Genomic DNA, 20,277 nt, shown 5'->3' with positions numbered 1-20,277 from the left:
AGGAATGAAAAAGCAAATGGTTCAGAAATAAAGAGATCCAGAATCTAAATCATTCAGAACTAATAATCTAATTAAGTCAGTGTCGAACTATTGTGAATGTGTATAAGGCATTTGTTTCATATTTATTCATTCAAGCATGGTATGAATATCATGATTTCTGCCAAAAAAGCATGTTCAAAATCCAATCAGATTTCTTTCAAACCCTCACACCCACTTCAGAAAATGAAACTTCAAAGTCTTTCCAGTAATTTTCATAGTTCCTCCCTTAGTCACAGAACGGCACGTACACACCAGAGAAGAACAGTGAATGCTCCTCATTATACACCACACACATTTTTCCAAGAATGCCTTTTAAGCAACACAGACATGATCGATCCTCCCCGTGGCTACTGAACCTCTGCACAGCCATGTCTCAAGCATAAAAACAGTTCACTGCAGCATTGTTGGGCCGTGGGAAATCTCCACAGTTGTCAACCACCTTGTCTCATGGCAGGGATGTTTCAATGATTTGTAATGCTGAGCCTTCAAAAATAATTTGAGCTTCAAGAAAATTTAAAACTTGTTTTCAAAAAGAAAGACTGAAGATTGGTTTTATCAGCAGATAATCTGGAACAACTCTCAAAGCTTTACAGCTACACTGGCAAAAATGCTGTGTGTTTTAAATACAGCATCTGCTACACGTTATATAGGTTAATGTGGAGCTCCTCTCACCTGAGGTGGTGCACAAAGATCATAATTCTTCAGAATTACGTTAGAAGGCACAGGCCCTTCATGATTTCCTTAGCATTCAGCTGATGCAGATCAAAGAACACTTCCATACTTCAACGTGGCATTTTTCCCATTTAATGCGGCTGTTGTGGTTTCGAACATCATGCTAACTTTGCACTCTTTACCTCTGCTGTAGAGATACATTAGCAAAACGGCTGCAACTAATTTCTGTTTACTTTCAGACAATGAAAACAAATTATGAAAACGATTAATCCCCACAGTTTTCTTCAGAAACTCTTGGCTTTCTTTAAACCCTGTGGTTTTTTTTTTTTTTTTTTGCTAATTTACCCCCAGCAAAAGCTGTTCCTTGGAATCAGGGAATCATGCCAGCCTGAAATATACCGTAATTCTCCTTCAACATCAAGAGAGCAGCCAGCTTCCAACACCAACTGTTCGGCTACTGATAATCAATTGTCGATTGAGGTGACTGAATATTCACTGCTCCAAATTTCTTTACCAAGGGAATGTGACCAGTGTATTCATGTTTGCCCACATATCATCCACTACATTCCAGCCTCTACTTGTCTCCATTTTTATGCAAGAATACAAACAATAATGCAAAACAAACAACAACAAAATACAGCACACAATTTATAAATTTCAACAGGTCAGTTTTTAACAAAGCAACAGAACAAAACAAGGTATTGTACAGGCACTTTAGAAGAACAGTTCAATACTGAATATTAGGAATGTGCTCATTCGCTATTTGCCCAAAGCTACTTGAGGAGTTGGATACCACTCTATAAGTTTTCATTTATTGTGAAGCTACTGCCAGCAGTTTGTTAATTTAGCTTAGCACCAAGACTGGAAACAAGATCAGAGAACTAACCTGGCTCCATGCAAAGGCAACTATCTATCATGTAATATGTTAATAGAATGATGTCTAAAAAAAACAAAGAGTCAGATAGATAAATTGTGGTTTTACATGTCATATAAACTCAGTGAGCCACAAAGTGCTGATTTAATGCTTCTATTTGAACATAGTTTAAAAGAACAGTGTTTATAGTGTATTATTACCTCCGCCAGGAGGTTATGTAATCACTGGAGTTTGTTTGTCTGTGTGTGTGTGTGTGTGTGTGTGTGTGTGTCTGTTTGTCTGTTAACAGCATAACTCAAAAAGTCATGGATGGATTTTCACCAAATTTTTACAGGATGTCCGGAAGAGCAAAAGTAAGAATCGATTAGATTTTGGAGGTGATCCGAATCACCGTCTGGATCCAGGAATTTTTTGAAGGTCGAAGGACAATTGAGAGATGGCCGCCAGGCCATCTCTCAATTGGACAGCATGACTTTTTGAGTTATGCTGTTAACAGACACAGACACACACAGACACACACAGACACACACAGACACACGGCGGAGGTATGCGCTCTCCGAGTGCTTTTCTAGTTCAATGAGCTTTAGAGGTGCAGGTAGTTTTGTTTATTTGAAAAGCCCAGCTGTTTCTGAATGTTTCCAGTCTTGCTAGGCTAACTGGATGTTTCACATTCAACGTACAAACATGCTGTCAATTATGAAAAAAGCAAATAAGTCAATTTCCACATGTTGAACTATTCTTTGACTTTTTAGCCACTCTTGCTACATTATTTTAATAATACAAAATTGCATTTAATGTTCAAAATGAAGCATTTGCATACTAGCCTTGTAAATGAAAGTATATTTTTCTTAGCTGAACTGAGACTTTGTTCAACTTTTCATATAAAACCTGGATATACTGTTCATCATAAAAAATAAAAGTAAAATAAAAATCTGCTAACTTCAACAAAGCACACTAGACAAAAAACTAAACAAAGGTGATTTTGAGATTACTTTTCTTTAAAATAAAGAAAGAACACATTGTTTAGATCAGCCATTTGTCATCAGACAGCAACAACATCACAAATTCATACAGACTTTTTTAATTAAATTTTTTTTCTCCCCATTTTAGCTTTGCGTAGCTCTTACAACTTTCATTTCTGGCTGCTCAGTTCTCAAGGCCTCAACAGATATTTAATCTGTTAGCCTCTCTACACAGACATGTGACAGTGATGGTATTCATAAATCTGAATAATCACTGCAAGTAACATTCCACTGCAGATAATGCTGTCTCTCCACATCATCTCATGTACTGTGGCTCGCAGGCCATCACAACTGGGTGTCAGCAGGCGCGCACACATACACTCACACACACACTTAACCTACCTAAAACACAGTCACCCATTTATATACAGAGACAGACACATATCCAGATTAAATACATGCACCACAGGATTATTCACGAAACTAAAAGCTCTATTTTCTCTGATGTATGTACAATGCATAATTAACTTGTAATTGATCAGCTCTTTCAACAGTGTTGCTAATGAAGATGGTAATTTTCCTGCCTTCGTTGAAAGGGTGTGGCCAAAGCAGTGCCTAAACATGACGGTGTTCATCTGCAAGCACAGGCACATCCACATAAACAGACAGAACAGAGAGGCACAGAGACAGAAAAAATGTTTTAATCCTTTTCATAATTACTAGGCTTAGTATGGACTTTACATTGAAATAAATCAGGGTTTCTGCAGGTTTCAACAAGGTAAATGTAAGACTTTTTAAAGGCTATTATGAAACATTCTACGACCTCTGAAAATCAGCCTCTGCTTACTGTAGTATCCAACAATCTAAGATTCCAAATGCAGAGGTCATTTTTCTTGGACGATCGTGCAAAATCTGGAGCACCTCCACTTTTATTGTTCACATAGATCCAAATGCCATCTGAAGGGTGCGTATCAGAGTTGCAGCGGTTAAAGCTGTTGGTGCAGAGTGGTGGCGAATACAGAACACTAATGAGTGATGGCAGGCATTTGCTGGTGGCGCAAATTTATATTTTTCTGGCTTCCCGTGCAACTCTACTGCCAAAATTCCTTCTTCTTCACAAGGTGCAGAAGGCTTAAAATTTGTATTTTCTATTGGTTCAACCAAGCATCACACACGCTGTTCTTAAGCCACATCTTTTCGAATTTTCACTTGGCCGTATTTTAGAGAAAGTAACACTTAAGGACACGATTTTAAGTTATTACTTCTAAAAACAGCTATTTTCATGAGCCCCCACACCACAACGCAGCAGCATTAGCTGGGCATGCTCTGATAATTTCTGACCGGTCTGCTCAGTTTCCATTAGTTGGACACTGATTCTATGCTGGTTTTGTTTTAGGTTTATCCTCCCATTTGATCAGTACAATTTTACTCTCAAAAGCACATTTAAAATTGAAATTTAAGTGAATGCAACTTCATAAAATAACATAAGCTTCATAATCTAATCAATTTTTAAAAGTTGTTAACTTTTACATTTTAAAGGCCTTTTTGGATTTTTAGACGTTTATCAGTGAACCCCAAGACCCTGATAAATGCAGCTACAAGTGTTCACAAGTAAATCATACCTGTCAGGCTGCGTGCTGCCGTTCCACTTATCGATCACGTTCACTCGATAACTTGTATTGACTGGTGAGCTGCTGTGGTGACATCATTGATGAAGACTGATTTGTTGAGTCCCAGCTGTGGATCAAAAGGTTGAACAGAAATCAGTTAAGGGTGTTGCACAGATGCAAGAGCACACATTCAAAACACACCCTTGTACTGTGAGAAGTAATGTACTGTGTCAGCAAATAAGAGGAGCCTCTGGCAAATCATAGCAGTCTATCACATTTTTTTTCTTAATTTATGACATATACTGGAAAAGCTTTTCATATATTGGAATGATGGTGTAAACATAGTTCCTTGTATTCATGAAGAAATCTCAAGAAAAATGTGTCATAATTCTTCTATTTGCTATTTCTGACCCTTACTTTTTGGGCCTCTTTTTCATCTTTCTCTCATTTTCCTTGCATTGCTCCTCCCATAATAGACAGTGAGCGCTGAAAACCAGTCTGCCAGGATTCCAGTGTAATTGTTTCTGTATTCACTGATGTCTTGGGTGTGGTAGAAGGGAAGGGAAAGTGTGTGAGTAACAAACACCCACTCATTGTAGCTGGGCCCTCCCGTTCCTCGTGCAAGCATGAGTTAACTTTGACACATGAATACAATAGGTCTCTGAGAGAAATAAACACACCGTGAGCCACACTTTTTGCTATTTTTCTTTCTAATTTACCTTTTTCACAACACCTTGTAGATTCTTCTCATTCCACAAGCTGTACAGCAGGAGCGAGGCTGCTTTACTGCCTTTGGGCAAAGCACTAAGACAGAAAAGAAAAGGTCTTTAGTTGAGGAAATACATTTGTGCTTGTAACTGCTGTGAAAGATCAATCTCCCAAACAGAGGTGAATAAATTAAAAACTCACTCGTTCTCACTGAGGTCAGCCAGTGAATTGACCAGTTCAGGTGTGACCACCTTCTTGGTGATCTCACCGTCTGCCGAGATCAGTCTCTGCACTGTGCTGCAAGCTGCTGCAATGGCTTCGTCTGAGTTTCCCATTTCCTTGGGCTTGCCAGCGAGCAGGCTGGAGAGCTCAGGCAAAACATGCTTTGCTGGAGAACCAACAGTAAATCAGTTTAGTTGGACTACATTGCAGTTCCAGCAAACTGGACAGACAAACTTCCAGTGACTGATCTCTTATCAGGATCATGCTGCTTCTTACCCATGGCGTTCTGCAAACCGCCAGTCCGAGACATGTTACCCAGCAGGGACATAGCAGTCTTCTGGAGGGTGTGGTTGGGCGATCTTAACAGGGGGTAATGTAATACAGAGCCCTGAACTTATTAACTAAAATCTGGCTCACAGCAGTAGAACCCTGAAACATAATACAGAGGAAGGAGCGTATCAGCAGCATGTCCCACTTCACTTCAGTAGTCCACATCCACGCCAAGTAAACAGTGTAAATCCATGTTGGTAATCATTAAACTGAGTAACTATTTAACATGTAAAAGCATGAATTTTCAGTCTGACAACCTGAACAACTGGAAACAAAATTACACCCTTTCTGACAAATGAGAATCTTTTGGCATTCTTCCTTCTACCACCTCTGTCCTTGTTTTACCTCTTTCCTAAATCATGGTATGATAATCCTGATATCCCTTTAGAAGGCTACGCCTAATAACGATCCTTTTTCTATTCACCATTTCCCTGCTGGCAGTCAGGTTCTGCAGAGCGCCACAGGAAGCCTCTAAGGTGGCGTCTTTCTGGGAAGAGCTCAGGAGGCCCAGGTAGGCCTCCATGGCTTTAGGATGGCACAACCACTTCACACCTGACGGGGCAACGTCCTGTGGCATTCCTCGAGCCACATCGTAAGAAAACTGAGGAGAGAGGAGAACGAAAGCTCAGGTTATAGGCCAGTCATGATTTACTTGGAAAAAACAAAACAAAACAAAACAAAAAAACAGGGGTGAAGGTGTTGTGGTTGATGCTCACCTCCTTTTGAGCCTTGCTGCTTTTGGGGCTGAAGCATCCAACTGTAGGGCTTTTCTTATTTTCAAGTTGGGCTGCTTTCTGAGGGCATAAGTCACTGAAACTTTCAGGGCATTCCTGCTCCAGTTGGTAGGTCAAGTTATGGAGGATGCATGCACAGTTCTCCACAGACTAAAGGGGAAAAGAGAAGAAGTTCACAAATAGGACATTAAAGGTCTTATTGTCATACTTTTTGTCACTTCTGACAGTCATAACTGCACTGCAGGTTTACTTTCTGATCAATATGAAGCAGTTTTAGGTGTCACATTATCGCACGTTTGTCAGTACGCTGAAGAAAAACAGTGAAAAATCCACAGATGTTTCTTATATTGAGGTTTTTCAATTTAAAAAAATAACTCACTGACAGTGACAAAGTCATCCAGATAGACCCCAGTTCTGATTATAATTGGTCTAAACCTTGAGCTCATGGGAACTGAAAGAAATATTTTGTTTGTTTTTACACATAGCAGACCTTTGCAATAGAGAAAGTGAGCAAAAAATAAACACATCACAATTTTACAGAGCTGACATAAAATGAATAATACACCAGTTACACTCTACTGCTTTGGTAAATGAACTCTGTGTAAACTCCATACTACCACAGATCTATAATTAAAGACATCCACACCCAACACTTCCACAAATGAGCAAGTACACATATGACCACAAGCTAAATACAGTATAGACTTGCTGCCCATGACTGCTGCATTTGCCTGCCTTTAAATGTGTGTCTATGAATGTGTTTGAATGCGGCACAGTGTATACAGACATTCACAGGGGTGAGTCTACATCTGGATTTGTACTGTTTGTGTGTGTAGATGAGCTTAGGGATATATTTAGCATTGGGACTGAACACACTCCGTGAGAAACACGTGAGACATGTTCTACAAGAACTATGAGTAAACTGTGTAACCAGAAGGGAATTCAACCATAGCTGTTCTCACCTGCTCATTTATCTACAACTCAGTGTTGGAGGGACAGAAAAAAAAAAAAAAAAACATCAATGTTGTGAAACAAGATACAGATAAACAATCTGTGACTAGGAGACGGCTGATACGACTATTACAATAGTGAGGAACTTCAAGTTTCTGTTAGCACTGTTGTTACTGAGTCAGTCAATTAACACCACCCCTCTTGCTTTTGTCCAACTGACAGCTAAAAAGCGAAAAGAAAATAAAAACAGGCAGAGAACAGTAAAATCTGTGGCCCATTAAGGGAGGCACTACACAAACAGTTAGCCTACTAATCACCTCTGATGCATAATAAAGTTTAGAGGCCAAAAGCTTTAAAGGTTTCATTTGGTGAAAATCCACTTTTATTGTGGTCGTCATAAACTTGGAGGTGTGAAGCTTAAGATCTGAAGATGTTTATACTAGATTTACAAGCCAGTAAGAATTTTACTGAGCCGGTACGTTCCAAGTGAGTCACCAAGAGCCATCTAGCTCAAACTTTCCTGCCCGTCACTGTTTGCTGCTTACCAGGTGAACAATTCCAAATGCTACCTAACAGTCTGTCAGGTTTGCTTACTTTGTAAAGCTGCTTCTATGAACTCTAAAATGTGTCAGTCACCAGCAAATCACTCCAAATGTTCTGCTGTTGGCTACAAAAGTGTCGATGCACTCCCAGCATCCAAGGAAGTGAACATCCAGTGGATTGCTTTTATTCTGAATAGCAACAAAAGGAAAATCTTTAATGATAGCATGTTGTGCAGCTAATGAGGCTAAAGCTGTCATTAGTCTTGACTGATTGATTGATTTTGGAAACCGTAAAGCTGAGGGACAATCAGAGAGGGTGGAAACTTTAAGGTTGATTTGACCTGAAAACACAAGCACTGGGTGTGGGTTACTGTGTTTTCACGTTGCTTGTTGTGTTTCAGTGCAGCTTAAGCTCAGCCAGCGTTTCCATCTGTGTGCTTCTCTCCTGCTCTGTGTGCTCACATATAGTGCGTTTCAGTGCAACTGAATTCCCAGTGAAACCGTTGTAGTGAACCAAGACACATTCTGAGGACATGTGAGACTTTCACTCATTTTTGAAAAGACAATATGGGACATTCTCGGTCTCCATTTACTAACTAAAAGCGATGGATAGAAAAATGTACTGCAGATGATGATGAGAGAAGTAACTGTGCATTCAGAATGTTACCTTGTCATCAGGGTTATCCTCTGCCACACAGGATTGGATGTAACTCATCAGGGAGTCGATGAGACCAGGGCACTGTCTCATTGCCTTCCTCTCACTCGTCGAACCACAGCTCAGGTTTCTGTGCACATCATTAATAATTGTTTTAGGCTCCTCTCTGGTATTTGATTAACCACTAAACAGTTCTATCAAAACCACAGATGAGACTTTATAACTCCTCCCTGCCTCAAAATGGCTTTGATGCAACTCCACACTATTGCCTCCTCCAAAGGGTGTGGATCTGTGAGCACACCAGCATACCTACAACTCTGGACAAAGATTGTAAAACTACTCCAACACTAACACTCCAAGCTGTAATACTGGAGTGATTTAGTCACATGTGCTTAAATACAAAACTAATTTGAAGAAGAATAAGGACACAGGACTGGTTCCTTAGGTTTGATACATATGAACCCCTTGAAGCCTCAATACTTGCTTTAAAAGCTGTTATCGGTACACTGCAGTTTCAAGGCAGAAGTATATAAAAACATCATATGGACACGATAGCAAGAGAAACCATGATTTTCATCAGTTGGGGTCTTCAATACACATTAATATGAGAAAACTTCAAAAAACAGCCTTCTTGTTTGATTGTAATCCTTCCATTTTGGTTTAAACCACGCTTGCCTCAGCGCCACTTTCTTGCCCATTTTTGGAATTTGCCGTGAGTTAGGTGGAGTTACGCACTGCTAACATGGAGAGTGCCGGAGCCACCACACCTTTGAAAATCTCACCTCAGGCATCCGGTGGCGCAGTAGAAGACACTGGGATCTACGTGTTTGTTGGCGCCGCTTTCTGACCAGGAAGTGAATGGCTTCACCACATTCTCCGTCAGCGCAGGCAGCGCTGTAGCAATAAGTTCTTCTTTCAGCTCATCGGTGGAGGACAGGTTCCATAGCAGGCCTACGTATGACATGCAAGGAAGTTTACAAGCACTGAAAAATCCACATTGATGGCTGCAATACAAGTAATTAACTCTGTCATCAGTGTGGCTGGCCTCATCCTTCATTTTACACTGTCCTCACACACTTTATGTGATTTTAACCTTACAGAGACCCTTACTTTTTATAATAATTAATAATTTTATTTTCTATTTCTCCAGTGAGTAAATGCATGAATTGTATGCATAATACAATACACAAATTCTCTGTTTTATAATAGTAATAGTAATATAATAGTTGGGGATTATAAGAAACCCCAATGAACTTTACAGTGCCACCTCTTATCATTTTCTTTTGCTTTTAACTGAATCTACTCAATTTTGTTGTATTCCATGTATGTGACTAACTGCTATGTATTGCCTCTGTTGGCCTGGTCTTAATATTTTTCTACAAACAATAAAAAAGTAAAATAAACCATATCGATCCATTTCATTTAGGTTTAGATTTTTGGGTATATGTCTGATGGGTTAAACCTCGATTAAAGGCGACTAGGCCACCCTTCCACAAAACATTCTGAGGTGCTGTGTTGATAACTTCTCATACCAGTGATCTGCTTCTGTGTCTCAGTAGAATCCGTCTCCTTTAGCAGCTGCAAGGTCTTAGCTATGCCACCGCAGTGCTGAACCTCCAGCTTGTTATTGTGGTCCTTGAAGACCAGGTTCCTCAGAGCCCCAGCAGCTGCCTGGCTCACCCCTGGGTTGGGGCTTCGCAGCAGGGTCACCAGAGTTGGAATACCCCCTAACTGCAAAACCTGCAACACACAATTACAGAGGGTAGAGGTGTTAAAAATTGAAGGTGTGACAACAGACTGACAAAATTTTAAGTAGCGCCCAAGCATGATGACAAATTGCTTCTCCTCCCATTCCCTCAAGGCAGGATAGACAAAGGTCGTTGCAAGTCGCTCTTACACTTATATCACCACTGCACAAGATAATCCTCACACAAATATGATGCAAAACTAACACTAATGAGTGTGTTTGCATATTTGGAAGCGGTGTCTGCACAAGTTACTAAGAAACATGAACCAGCATATCTCTGTGCATGGGCTCTGACCTCCGGTTTGGTGCGCTCCTCATTGTAGGTGGTGTGTTGGATGAAGGTGGCTCCGCACTGCTGGTAATTCTCCTCAGGGTGAGACAGGAACTCTACAGCCTCCTTTAGGGTCATGTCTGACATGTTCACCCTGCTTGCAGTGTTCACCCTGCAGAAACAGGGACAGGAATGAAAGAGAGAGGAGATTTGAAAAACCAGTCTGCTTTGAGTTCAGGATTTCACTTAAAGTAGTAGTGTTAAATGGATTTAAAATGGCGATGAGCCAAAATTGAAAGCCAGGGAGGAAGGTGAACTCACGCTGATTTCTGCTCAATGTTGGAGGCTTTGATCATACTGATTCTGCCTTCGTTATGAGAGTTGGTCGATGGTGGCCGCTGCATGCGTGTCTGGCTGGAGGTCATCTTATTGCCATTGCTCAATGAAGAAATGCTTTGTCTATTTATACGGGTCACGAGGGTGGTCTGGCTCTGGGTTGTCTGTCCTTTGGCTCTCTAAAAAAAAAAAAAAACAGCAGTTTACAATGCTGTTTTGATACTGTGGAATACAGTTTTAGGCTTACACATGTGCATTACATAATGTACAGAAGTGTAAAACACAAACTGATCACCGTGACAGGGGCAGGGGCAGGGGCAGGTGCAGGTGCAGGAGTAAAAGGTGGAGCCAAGGTAGGGTCACTACGACTCGGTTTCAGCCCATTGGGACCCTGGGGCCAGCTGGAAGAGTTGAGTTGCTGTTCCCATGTGCCAGAGGAGCTGACGTATCTTCCTCCCATGGTTTTAGTGGACATCGTACGACTCTTTTGAGCATTCATCTATAGAGAAAGAATGCTTGGCTCAACAGTTTTGCTTACATGAAACATTGTCATTCATGGTTCTCCTGAGAATTATATCTTTTGAAATTACAGACAGCATTTTAATTGGATTAGATTGTAAAACACACATTTGACACACTGTAAGAAATCGACATCAATCAGTTGTGGTTTAGTTGACTTCTCAGGAAACCTATTACCAGCTAAGCCACTGCATACCTTTAAGGCCTCTCTGTAGGAACAATCCAAGCCATGAAAAAGAAGAAAGCAGGTAACCCACTTTCCACAAGAACAGTTTTCAAAGGCACCCCCTGTAACCCAACACAGAGGAATTTGACCCGACACAAAGGCTGCATACCTTTTCTCTTCCTTCCTTCCTTTTATATGTTACATTGAGGCAGCAGGTTACACCACACAATCACACAGACCATGGTAACACAGTGTCTGTCATTGGAGACTAACCCTAAACTGTTGGCATTATAAGACTGCTGGTGCAGCTGAGCAGTTTCTCACAGGGGAGCTTTGTGTGTCAGACAGAGCTCCTGTTAAACCTGTCTTCACAGTCTGTTTCACAGTTTACACTAATGCTGGCAACAGACATGTTGACATTTTGATTTGCAGAATTTATCATGAAGAATTATTTGCTAATGGGGAGGCAGGTGGCACACACACACACACACACACACACACACACACACACACACACACACACACACACACACACACACACACACACACACACACACACACACACACACACACACACACACACACACACACACACACACACACACACACACACACACACCTCAGTCTGTGTACTAACACTTCCCCGTTTCAAAGCGGATATGACCAATATGTCAGTCATGCTACTTAGCAGTAAACGAATGACAGAGGAGGGATCCGTCAACAGGACCTTTGATAAGAACTGACATTGCATTTACTCTCACAGGCCTGTGTGCTCCCTTCAACTGAGTGCAGTCTGACTGAGCCGCCAGACTTTTCTTTATATCACAAGCTGGACAGGACAACAAGACAGAATAATCCAAATGCAGCCGAGCAACTACCGGCCACGAGACAAACAGCAAAGCGTTGATATTTGATTAACACAATTAAGTTAAAAAAAAAAGTTTCAATTATTATCACATCAGCAATCTAAACAAGAGACATTCATGAGAACAGAGCATTATAGTGTAATGCATAAAGCAGCACTGCCATCAAAGAAGCAAAAATAAGAGTCTGATGAACAATTATTGATGAGGCAGTAAAAATGAGTCACATGGACAATGCATCTGGTTTATGTTTCCAACTGTTGGTTTACATTTTGAGTGTTGTGGCTCTGCTGTTCTACTGGTCACAAAATATGTCACACACGCACGGTAAGCAGAAAAGAAGGACTTCAAAAATAAAATTTGTTTCACATAAGCAAGCAGAGAGAGATACCAAACTTGTTGTGCTATGTGGTAATTAAAATGACATTCACAATCCATAAATTCATCACAGTATAAGGAAAATTGAATTAAATTGAATAAAGTCACACAAAACAGAAGATTAAGTGGTTTCTGACATACCAGGAAATCATATCTTTTTATGAAAGACATTTCGTGTTATTCCAAGAAATAATTTTCAAAAAAAAAATAAAAATAATCAAGAATTTCAGACACACCTGAAATGCAATTCGGGTAATGATTCTGCTTTCTTATCATATCCGTCTTTGAGTATTACAACAGTTTCCATAGTTAAGTTTGAAAACCTCATTCTGACAGAGATGAATTTCAGGATGTGATGATAATGAGCTTTCATCGGTGAGAACACATCGTCACATTTCCTAGACATGCCTCAACTCACTGTCAGTAGGTCAGGTCATCTTAGTGCAAATATACATTCACACCCACTAACATGTACACACTCATAAAACCACAGTGATGAAGTCAGCATTGCTCCTTTTAAGGAGTATGGAAGAGTCAATCACACCCTGACTCTTACTGACTTTCACAAACAATACTATACTGTGCTGTGCAGGCGAACATACAGGTCCATAACACGCATAAGACACTCCTAAAGCCATAGTCGAAAAAAAAACACCAGAATTTGAAAATATGCAGTCCTCTTCCCTCAGGTCTCCCTTCTCTCTTCTAAGTACCTCCCATCACATAAGCACAGGCTTCAAGCTAAAGACCTACAATCATGTCACCTGGAATTTGAGCCCTCATCTTGTAAGTGAAAGTCTTCCACCACTAAATCGTACAAACACTAAAAAGCCTCAAAACTGGGCAAGGAGTCTAGTTTCCTCTCAGACCACTCGAATTGCAATAAGTTAAAGGTTGGAATACAATTTTTGCAGAGTGAGTAATAAATAAATCAATAAAACACTGCCTACCTCTGCTTTAAATGTTATTAAAACCAACAGAAGGTGTAGTGCCGTGGGAGGACACCAGATGAACCAATTAGAACACAGACATGAAAAGAGAATTTTCTAACCACTAGAGCCATGTGCCCATGCTGTGTGTTCAACCAGCATCAAAAACATTTCCTAAAACAACGTCATAAATCAGCGGTGACTGCGTGGAAACTCCTATCTGGCTTGTAAACTTAGACCCAAGGCCAAATTTTCTCAACGAAAATGAACTGTCAGCTTTGGAATTTTCGCACGTTGCAGCAATTATGCAACTTCAAAATTAGGGAGTACAAGACCATGTCACTTAGACACACTCTACTGCACATGTAAGCAACTTTACATTTCAGGCTCCATTGTTTTAGATTTCCTGTACAGGTTTGTTTGACATGTTTGAAAGCATTTGCTAAGCAGTAAAATATATTATTCTTACAACTGCATTCAATGTGAAGCAGGAGTCCACAGGTGTTTATGCTAACTGGAAACTGGAGGAATTAACAAGCCTGCTTCAGTCAGAAAGTAACATATTTTCCCACTTGCTCGTACATGAAATAATTATATATACTATATATTTTTATTATATATCCATTGATATTCACAATGTCTTTACTGTGATGAATTACTGTGAGGAAACTGCACTGAAACAAGCGGTGCATCCAAATATTTTGACCGCAGTAAAACCACAGATTATAATTTTTTTTTTTTTATTGGAGAATCAATTACCGATTTGTTGTGGCCTGTTGACATGGTGGAGTTGTTGCGGCTGGCGGTGCCGTTCATTTTGGATGGCAAAAACTTGAATGTTCCAAACTCGGTGTATGTTGTCGAACTCTGTGGACTCATGCCTGTTGAAAGAAGAGAAGACAATTGAGGAAAAAAAAAATCAATAAACAACGGAGAGCAAGGGCGTAGGTTTGCATAGGGACGGTAGGGACATAACACTACCAACTTTTCAAGAGGGTCAAATTGTCCCCACCAACCTTTAAGCAACCTTATTAGCAATATATAATGAGTTCCGTTATATAGGTAATTTTGATTGTCTTCCCATCTGTTGTAAGGATAGAATTGACCCTACCATTATTAAGTGAATTATTTTCATTATGTTCAGACCAGGTTCAGACTTACATTTACCCCTTTTCACTTGCTGAATGTGCCGGTCCAATCAAACGTGCGTTTAATTGGCTGATGACTTGACCCCCGCCCCCCCCACACGCACACTCACACAGCCCCGACAGAAATACACAAAAAATAAACATGCCGCCTTCTCTGCCCCCTTCGAAGAGGAGGGATATTAGAAGTTTTTTTCGGCCAGCAGCAGCAGCAGACGACACTGTAAGTAATGTAAAAAGACGTCAATGTTGTGGACGTGGGGAACACACCACTAATGTTGCTACTGAAAGTCCGACCTGCATCAGAGTTAGCATAACATTAAACTGTGTGAACTTGCTAACCTGCAAAACTCGAGTAGGAAGCTGCTTACAGAGAATTGTCCTCCTGTATGTGTTTTCTACTGTTAACGTTAATTAAACTGTGAGAAATGTAGTGAACTCTGCTGGAAAATATAGAACCAGAAAAACGTGAGCAAGAAGCTGCTTAGAGAGAGAGGTCCCAGTCTGTGTTTCACAGGAAAGTGTTGACAGTCCAAAAAAAACACATGCTGCTGCTTTTCTTCTGGTAAACGGCCTGGTTTAGAAGGAAAGAAGGCTAGAGCATGTTGTGACTTTACACTTTTGAAACCAAATACCTATTAGTGCATTTATTTATTAATTAAAATGTATTTAATTACTATCACCTGAACCAATACACATGAAAGTTAGTATAAGTCAATACAGATTTATTTTGCATTGATCATTTAGCTTATCAATTAATTAGGTTCATATTCGTGAGAAATGTAGCCCTGACCCCCGTTCACCCAATCTGTTTGGTCTTATTAATGTCCCCGTCCCCAGCAAAAAGTGTACATGCAGGTTATGCTGTTATATCGTCCCTACCAATGTTGAGACCAAACCAAAGATTACATGTTCACCCACAGGATGTTTCCAGGGGCTGTGTGACAAACAACAGAAATACACCTCACACACCTCCACCGAGCTTTACACACAATGGTACGACGGCATGAGAGTACTGTTGGCTTGTTTAGAGTCATTGTGTGGTCTACAGAAGTCCATCCCACTGAAGATTAGTTTCACTTGATATTTATTGTTATCAGTGGGAGTTTATTATTCACAGAAAATTAATGTTCACAAGTGTAAAATGAATTATGTTTCCCCAAGACTTGCACAACTGTAGAATGCACTCTTTCAACGATTTTAAACATTAATTTGTTTTAATTTATACCTACTTTTTTTTTAGATGCTTTTAACTTTACATATACACGACAGGTATTAAAGCGAATATGCATGTCAGCCAAACATTTCAGTCGACAAAAACTCCGACATGATGTCACATCAGTCACAGGTAGTCGGCTCTACATTACACTTTGTGCATAAACTTACAGGAAACCAGCCTCCACATCCAGTTATGTTTCAGCAGTTTGTCTGTCATTGCTATGCTGCACCAAATGTATTCAAAACAATGATATATAATCATGCAATACTGATATATGTGAATTTAGTGCATGGAAGAAAGAGGTCTAAAGGGTGACTAAAGGGCATTTAACATAAAAAAAGGCCTTGAAGACTCACTAAAATAACAAACACATCTTCACTGCAAAAACTCAAAATCTTACCAAGTCTATTTGTCTTATTTTTAGTCAAAACGTCTCATTCCACTTGATTTAGGATAAATTCAATTAACAGGTGACATTTCAGCAAGATGGGGGACTTGCTTTAAGACAATGCATCTTAAATATCTAAGTCAAACAATCTTGAATCTTGTTTTAACCCTCCTGTCATCCTGCGGGTCAAATTGTGGAAAAAAAAATATTCATAGTGAAAACTTCCACATTTTCAACATTTTTGAACATTTTTTGGTGGAAAAAAAAAAGAAATGTTATTTTTTCTTTTAATTTCTTCCTGAATGTTCTTAAAGAAAATATCAGAACTTTTACTGATATGCATGGAAGTTTTGTAAATTTGGGGAATTTTTGCTGAATTTTTGGATTTATTTCAGACAAGACAACAATATTTTTGGTGCCGTAAATGAAGACAACAGGAGGGTTAAAGGCATTAGAGGAGATTTAATTTCCTACGACTTTGAACGTAGCATGCGCATGCGCACAGACAACCTCTCCCTCACCCCCCTCTAACCTCCCCCCTCTTAACATTTACGAAGAAACGCCCCCCTCCAGAAACTTGCGTAGCACTCGTGAAGTTGTCTTTTACGGCTGGGTCCCCCTGGATCTTTATCTGAAAAAGATGAGCAAAACAAGTCGCCAGCTAACTACGAAGCTATACCAAAGCAACACATACACAAAACACGTAAGTCCAAGGCGTACGTAATCTACGTACCTAGGCCTGAGCCGGAAGATTTTTGATTGACAGGAAAGGGAGCAAAGCAAACGCCTCGGTCCGAGCGCAATGATTGGCTGATGTTTTTCAGGTCCTGCCATGTCCACAGTTATTTTTTTAATTTTTTATTTTTTTAGAAACCATACATACAAGTCCACTAAAGGTCAGTATATTCATTTTATGTGAATCAGACAAATTAAACAACAAAAAAAACATCCTCCATAATGCCTTTAAGACACCTAAGTTTGACAATCCTGGTAAAATATAGCTTAAAATAAGTTTTCCCAGCTAATTTTAAGATCTCAATATTCTAAAGATCATATCTTATTTCGAGAAATCTTACCAAGGCATTTTTCACTTGTTCTGTTGGCAGATTTTTTCACTTATTTCAAGGTAAAAGTTTTTTGAAATAAGCCTTTTTCCTTGTTTTGACAGGGGCATTTTTCCCCCCAGTGTTTCTTCTAACATGATACTCATAGTACTATCTAGTATCTAGCCAAGCAGCTTGTTTCAATTTTGTGTGCTGAGGTTTTTCGAAACCTCCCTCTGAAACTTCAGGAATGGAGGTTAAAAGTCAACAGCAACATGTTTTTCCACAGATAAAGCACCAGTTACTCAGGATAATTCACAAACCTACAACTACAGAAATAAGTGGGGGAAAGTAGTTCCAGTAGCCAAATCAGGCCACTTTCTATATTGAAAAGCTTTAAAAAGCATTTTGACTGATATGAATGAACACTGCTTTGGAGAAGACAGCCCTTGTTACAGAGCTATTTGAAGGACACATGCAATCCATTTTTCTTTTGGCACAAACATGCTCTTCCCCGTACTTGAACTCTCTGAGCACCAAAAACAAAAATCCAGTCACTTCCAAAAATCGTAAAAGCCAATCTCTCAAAACCTCAGCACATAAGCTAAAACTATTTTCATGGAACTGAAGCACTCAAGATAAGCTGCTGACTGACCCCTCTGACAGGACACAACTGGCCCAGGTCATTTACTGGAAAATCCACATTGGCAAATGTCCAGCATTATCATCTGTGTCGCGACAGCAGTTTCCTTTGGACAAACTAATTAATATTATGTTTGGCTTATGGTGTTTCTGCACAAATATGAAAGCAAAGAACAGCCAATAACCTCAGGGATGTGAGCCTCGCGAACCCGGAGGTTGCTTTTCTTATCATTTAGCATTTGTTGACTGACAGCAAAGAATATTCTGGCTGAGTCTTAAGTTCAGCTTGAGAAGTTTAGTTCTCTTTTCAACTAATCACTATCGAACAAAAGAATGAAAAATAAAAACCTGAAGTAAGGAGAAAATACATTTTGGAAGAGATTTAAGGATCGGAGATGATGACGAATTTAGATGATTTCTTTTATCTGCGTAGACAGCTGTTCGACCTTGAAGAAAATGTTGCAGTGAAAGATCGAATACAAAGTTGGGTATAAGAAGGAACAACTGAATGCGGGGAAAATACTACACAAGCAGCTCTTCCATTTTGTTTCATGCGTTTCATTTTGCCTAAATTTCTGTATCTGTACTATCCTCTCAATCATTCAATGAAGGCCAGAGGAGCCTTTATCATCTGCGCCACATACTTCACCCCTTTTCTTACCGTTTCATTTGAAACAGCGAATGTGCAGATGACTAACAAACACTCCTGATGCTGTTATTCCCTTAATCACCCCATCTGGACTCAACAGGAGGTCCTGTAGACATTTCACAAGTTAAAAAGGGTTTGTTTCTCAATATTGGTGGATTGTTATAACGCCTCTTGCGGCAATGCCAAATACTAGAGTTGTTTTGAAAGACTAAAATGCAATTGTGAATACCTGTGTGTGGTTTTTAGTAAGCCTCTGTGGTGCATTCCTAACTCTGGGAGCAACAGCTCATAAAAAGTAGGCCAGGAGATTGACAGCGCAGATTCACATAAGTGACAAAAACAAAATCCAAGGAAGATATTGCACACAAGAGGCATGGCTTGCAAATCTGAGAAAAAAAAAGTTTACATACGTTTGATACCTATAGCGATTATTTTGACATGTAAGTTCTGATTTTAGTGAGAATCTTTTCATTTCTTTCCCACTGAAAAAATAGGAGTATTGATTGGGTTTTGGTCAAACAAGTACTCTGGAGAGTATTTAACAGTTGTTGCACCACAATGCTTCATTCACAATTGTATGAATTGAGACACATTCTACTTTAATAAAAATAATAATACAAACTGCTTCTGCCATTTGGACACACTGCAAATTCGACTATATTTGAATTCACTGTTAAGCCCCAATACCTACTTTTACTACTGTAAAACGAAACAAACTATCCAATTTCCCACCTGTCACTCAGCGTTTTCCGCTCAACCGACACAGAACTAGCTTGAAACTACAGAAGTGTTTGTTTGTCTACACATTTATCGTTCAAACAAGGCATGGGAGCGGAGCGGTGTGGTTTCCCTCGGGTGCTTTGCCAGTAAAAATGCAAGAGCAGGAAAACAGGCCGCTTGGAGGATGGAACCGTCACTTCTGGGGAAAGTTGTATGACGCATTTTTTTCTCAGGAAACTCGACAAATGAGCTACAATATCAGGTAATGAGGATGAAATTTGATATTTGAAGTTACACGGCGAACAACAGAGCAGGTAATGATACATAAAATGGTAGTTTCAGGCGGCAATAGAGGGAGTTTCCATACTTGTAGGAGACGGAGACAGGGTGCCGTTCTTCCACTGCTTGGACTTGCTCCTCTTTATCGTGGTGACCTGGTCCAGCACGCGCTGGTGTCCCATGCGCAGCTTGTTGTCGGAGGGCAGCGCGAGCGACGTGTCCTCCGCGACCCCGCTGGTCATGGCCGTTCGCAGCGGCTCCGGAGCCATCATCTTCAGCCAGTCGGTGCCCTCGTCCCCCGCGAAACGATGTTGTTCTGGATTTCTTTTTAAAGTCGGAGCCTCCAGAAAGTGCAGCAACGAACGCGGCGGTTGTGCCAAGTATGCAGATGGGCTGAATGTTCCCAGATGAGCCGCAGCGGTGGACTCCACCCTCTGGACCGCGCCCCGTCAACTACACAGGAGAGTTCACAGGCAGGTGTGAAAAAAAAAAAAAAAAAAGGAGGAGCCGAGGAAGGCTGAATCAGTGGACAATAGGAGATCTGTGCAGATCTGTGTGGTGCAAAAGAGGATGGGCTCAAATCGGTTGTTTTTTGTTTTTCCTAAGTAAAACTTTCTTGGCCTTCTTGTAACCCTGATTAGTGTCTCATCCGGGAAGGCGGTTTGTTTTTGTGACACAGAAAGC

General features: G+C 40.2%; 1 protein-coding gene across 1 annotated transcript; it reads right to left on the bottom strand.

Annotated features, from left to right (window-relative positions):
• Positions 1-1,346: 1,346 nt before the first annotated feature.
• On the bottom strand, positions 1,347-20,074 carry LOC110949632 (plakophilin-1). Its single transcript, XM_022191784.2, is given in 16 exon segments — positions 1,347-3,182; positions 4,170-4,284; positions 4,877-4,961; positions 5,067-5,253; positions 5,364-5,475; positions 5,478-5,516; positions 5,842-6,018; positions 6,134-6,301; positions 8,312-8,429; positions 9,082-9,250; positions 9,832-10,039; positions 10,342-10,489; positions 10,639-10,832; positions 10,949-11,152; positions 14,268-14,389; positions 19,682-20,074. Coding segments are annotated over 15 exon segments (2,190 nt in total). The 5' UTR covers positions 19,866-20,074; the 3' UTR covers positions 1,347-3,182; positions 4,170-4,209.
• Positions 20,075-20,277: the final 203 nt, after the last annotated feature.

The sequence above is a fragment of the Acanthochromis polyacanthus genome, chromosome 6 (genome assembly GCF_021347895.1).
Source record: "Acanthochromis polyacanthus isolate Apoly-LR-REF ecotype Palm Island chromosome 6, KAUST_Apoly_ChrSc, whole genome shotgun sequence".
NCBI classification, from domain to species: domain Eukaryota; kingdom Metazoa; phylum Chordata; class Actinopteri; family Pomacentridae; genus Acanthochromis; species Acanthochromis polyacanthus.
This window is presented reverse-complemented; position numbering and strand designations above follow the sequence as displayed.